We start from the raw sequence: 3075 nt of genomic DNA, 5'->3' as shown, positions 1-3075 counted from the left end.
AAATACAAATGTAAAGATGGTAACTAATATGCTTATTACATTTTTTGAGGTGATGGGATTGTGGTTTCATACAAACGTCCAAACTTATCAAAATGTATGCATGTATTAAATATGTGTAACCTTGTTCATGTCAAGTATACCTTAATAAGGGTGAAAACAAGAAAAAAATAAAGAAAACATAGTTTTGTAAAAGAACTTTAAGTTTTAATTTAAAAGGTAATTGAATATCAACAAATATTATTATAATTTCTAGTGAGTATATGCTACCTTTAACTGTACAGTATAGTTATCTTCAGAAGAGAATCTCCTTCCTCATTCTTTACCCAAACTTCTTCATTCTGAAACCCATTGTAATTGGGAAATCAGCAAATTTTGTAAAGAGAGACCAACTCAGAATACCTAACCCTAATTGTTAGTAGTCTCAATTAGTTGAGATTCTGAAAATTTTACATCTAGATTTTTAAACTTTTCTGGAACTTAATCTATTCCACAGTCCCTCATCCTCACAGATTGCCCATTACACTCCCTTAGACTTTGGCATTTAATTAACCTCTCCTGTATACTTTTGTTGTTTCAATTACTTGTTTTCATACTAGAATTGTAGTTCTTCAATTGAAGATAATTTTAAAACAATACATAAAAGTGCAAAAATAATTAAAATACCACAAATCTCATTATGCTGAGTAGCTGTTATTAGCATTTGAGAGTATTTTCTGAACATTTTTCTGTGCATATGTATTCCTTTTCAAAATCGACATCAGTCTTATGGGAATTTTTTCTTTTACTATTACATCTTGACCATTTTCACATCCCCAGACACTTTGCAAATGTAGTAGTTAAATGATACATAATATTCAATTGCTCATTGCTTCACCTAGTTTCTTATAGATTATTTGAATGTTTTTCTGTTTCTGTTTTTATAGATAATAAATCTATACATGTCTTTTTACTTCTTTCCTAAAATTATATTTCTATAAAAAGATTCCAATACAGGGAAAATATATTCACTTTTAACTGTTTTGATGGAAACTTCTCTACTTCTTTTTAAGAAGGATAACCAACTTATTCTTCTACAGGCAACCTAAAAATAATTTTCACCTTAGTGTTTTGTGTAAGGTGACATTCTTTTAAAATATTTACTAATTTTAGAGGTAAACTTATTTTTTTACTGTTTTCATGTGATGATGAACACAGGTCACTAAGCATTTATCAACTGCATCTCTTGGGGAACTCTTGTTCTGGGCACCCTGAAAACTGTTTCCTTTTGCTTCTGAAGAGTTGCTGACCTCTGAGCCAGTTGTTCCCAGAAATTACTTAGAGATGATATGTGATTCCAGGCAAACTTTCTGCTTTCTGTCCCCAGACCAGTGGGCCAATTTGGGTGGTTCTGATACTGTGCCCGGGCCTCATGGGTCTTTTCCACAACATCCTTGAATAACCCTGTTCTTGATTTGCTTGGTTCTAACTCCATAGATGATGGGGTTTAGCATGGGAGGAACCAGTAGATAGAGATTAGCCAGCATGATGTGTACCACTTGGGGCACATGATGACCAAAGCGATGTGTGAGGAAGGTAAAGAGGGCTGGGATATAAAAAGCCAAGATGACACAGATATGGGAAGCGCATGTGCCAAAAGCCTTGAGTCGGGCTTCCCTAGAGGGCAACTCCAGCACAGTCCTCAAGATCATCACATAAGATATACTGATGACAATCATATCGAAGCCAACCACTGAGAAGGCCACAAAGAGCCCATATGCACGATTTACTCTAGTATCAGCACACACCAACTTCAGCAAAGCCATGTGTTCACAGTATGATTGAGGAATGACCTGGCTGGGGCAGAAGGGCATGCTAGAGATCATGAAGCAGAAAGGGCTCACCCACAACACTCCTCTAATCATCACAACTGCCCCCAGTTTACTTACTACAGATGGGGTCAGTATACTAGAGTGATGAAGTGGGAAGCAGATAGCCACATAACGATCCAAGGCCATAGCCATGAGCACCCCAGACTCCACAGAAGAAAAGGCATGGATGAAGAACACCTGGATGAGGCAGGCATGATATTCAATGTAATGAGCATGGAACCAGAGAATAGCCAGCATTTTAGGTTGGGTGGAGGAGGAGAGGACAAGGTCAGTGATAGCCAGCATGGCCAGAAAGAGGTACATGGGTTCATGCAGGGTGTGATCAGTTCGAATTATGTGAAATATAGTGATATTGCCAACTATAGCCACAATATACATGACACAAAATGGAAAGGCAATCCAAAATTGGGAATTCTCGAGTCCTGGGATCCCAAGCAGGATGAAGAACACAGGATGAGAAGAGCTGTTCCCTGAAGCCAACATCATGGGATGGTTAAATTGTCCTTCATTTGGAGGGTAATCTACTCTGTGCAGTGATAATCAAATAAAAATATTATTTATAATCTTTTGGAAGGAGTAGGTGAATAATAGGGCAATTGGGGTTTAATGATAAATTGAAATAATTTCAACTACTTTAATAAATAACATTTTGCAACATAGAGTGATGCTACTCTTGATAGTTCATATTTATGCCATTAAAAATGGGGTCAGACCATACTAGCTATAAGTGTAATTTTTTAATAAGAATCAGTATTTTTCTTCAAAGTAGAATCTGTTAAGGGAAAACTATCTTAACACATAATGTCACAATAATTCTCACCATTTAATTCTTTAGAACTAACAACCAATTTGTTTAACCTTTACCCTACTTCTTTTTTATCCCTCTGTGTAAACCACTTAGGCAACTTTCAGGGTAGAAAGCCAGTTTGGAAACACAATAAATTAGTGCCAAGTACATGACTTCATACCCTGTGCTTTTGGTCATACACAGCACTGCCTCTGCTAGATAATGATTGATTGGGACACTCACTATGGTGGAGTAAAGCAAAGATCATTGCCTTATCATGACAAAGGTAGATATGAAAGGTACTTGCACAATTATATACAAATATTATAGACAGATTTGCATTTGAACCCAGAATCTCTGCTACTTCACTGGAGTGGCTCTAGAATATACTCCAGGTTGATCTTTTGGGTGTGACCTGCT

At 36.5% G+C, this 3075-nt stretch overlaps 1 protein-coding gene across 1 annotated transcript; it reads right to left on the bottom strand.

The window, feature by feature from the left end:
* Positions 1-1406: 1406 nt before the first annotated feature.
* OR52R1 (olfactory receptor family 52 subfamily R member 1) lies at positions 1407-2354 on the bottom strand. The gene has a single exon (XM_090267744.1). It carries the CDS (start codon positions 2352-2354, stop codon positions 1407-1409), a length of 948 nt encoding a protein of 315 aa, XP_090123870.1.
* Positions 2355-3075: the final 721 nt, after the last annotated feature.

Source organism: Furipterus horrens, unplaced genomic scaffold, assembly GCF_987537825.1.
Source record: "Furipterus horrens unplaced genomic scaffold, mFurHor1.1.pri manual_scaffold_2, whole genome shotgun sequence".
Classification (NCBI taxonomy): domain Eukaryota; kingdom Metazoa; phylum Chordata; class Mammalia; order Chiroptera; family Furipteridae; genus Furipterus; species Furipterus horrens.
Note: the sequence above shows the minus strand (reverse complement) of the source record. Positions and strands in the feature narration are given on the sequence as shown.

Excerpts from the sequence above, each read along its gene's own strand:
- OR52R1 (XM_090267744.1), bottom strand. The coding sequence starts at position 2,354 with ATGATGTTGGCTTCAGGGAACAGCTCTTCTCATCCTGTGTTCTTCATC.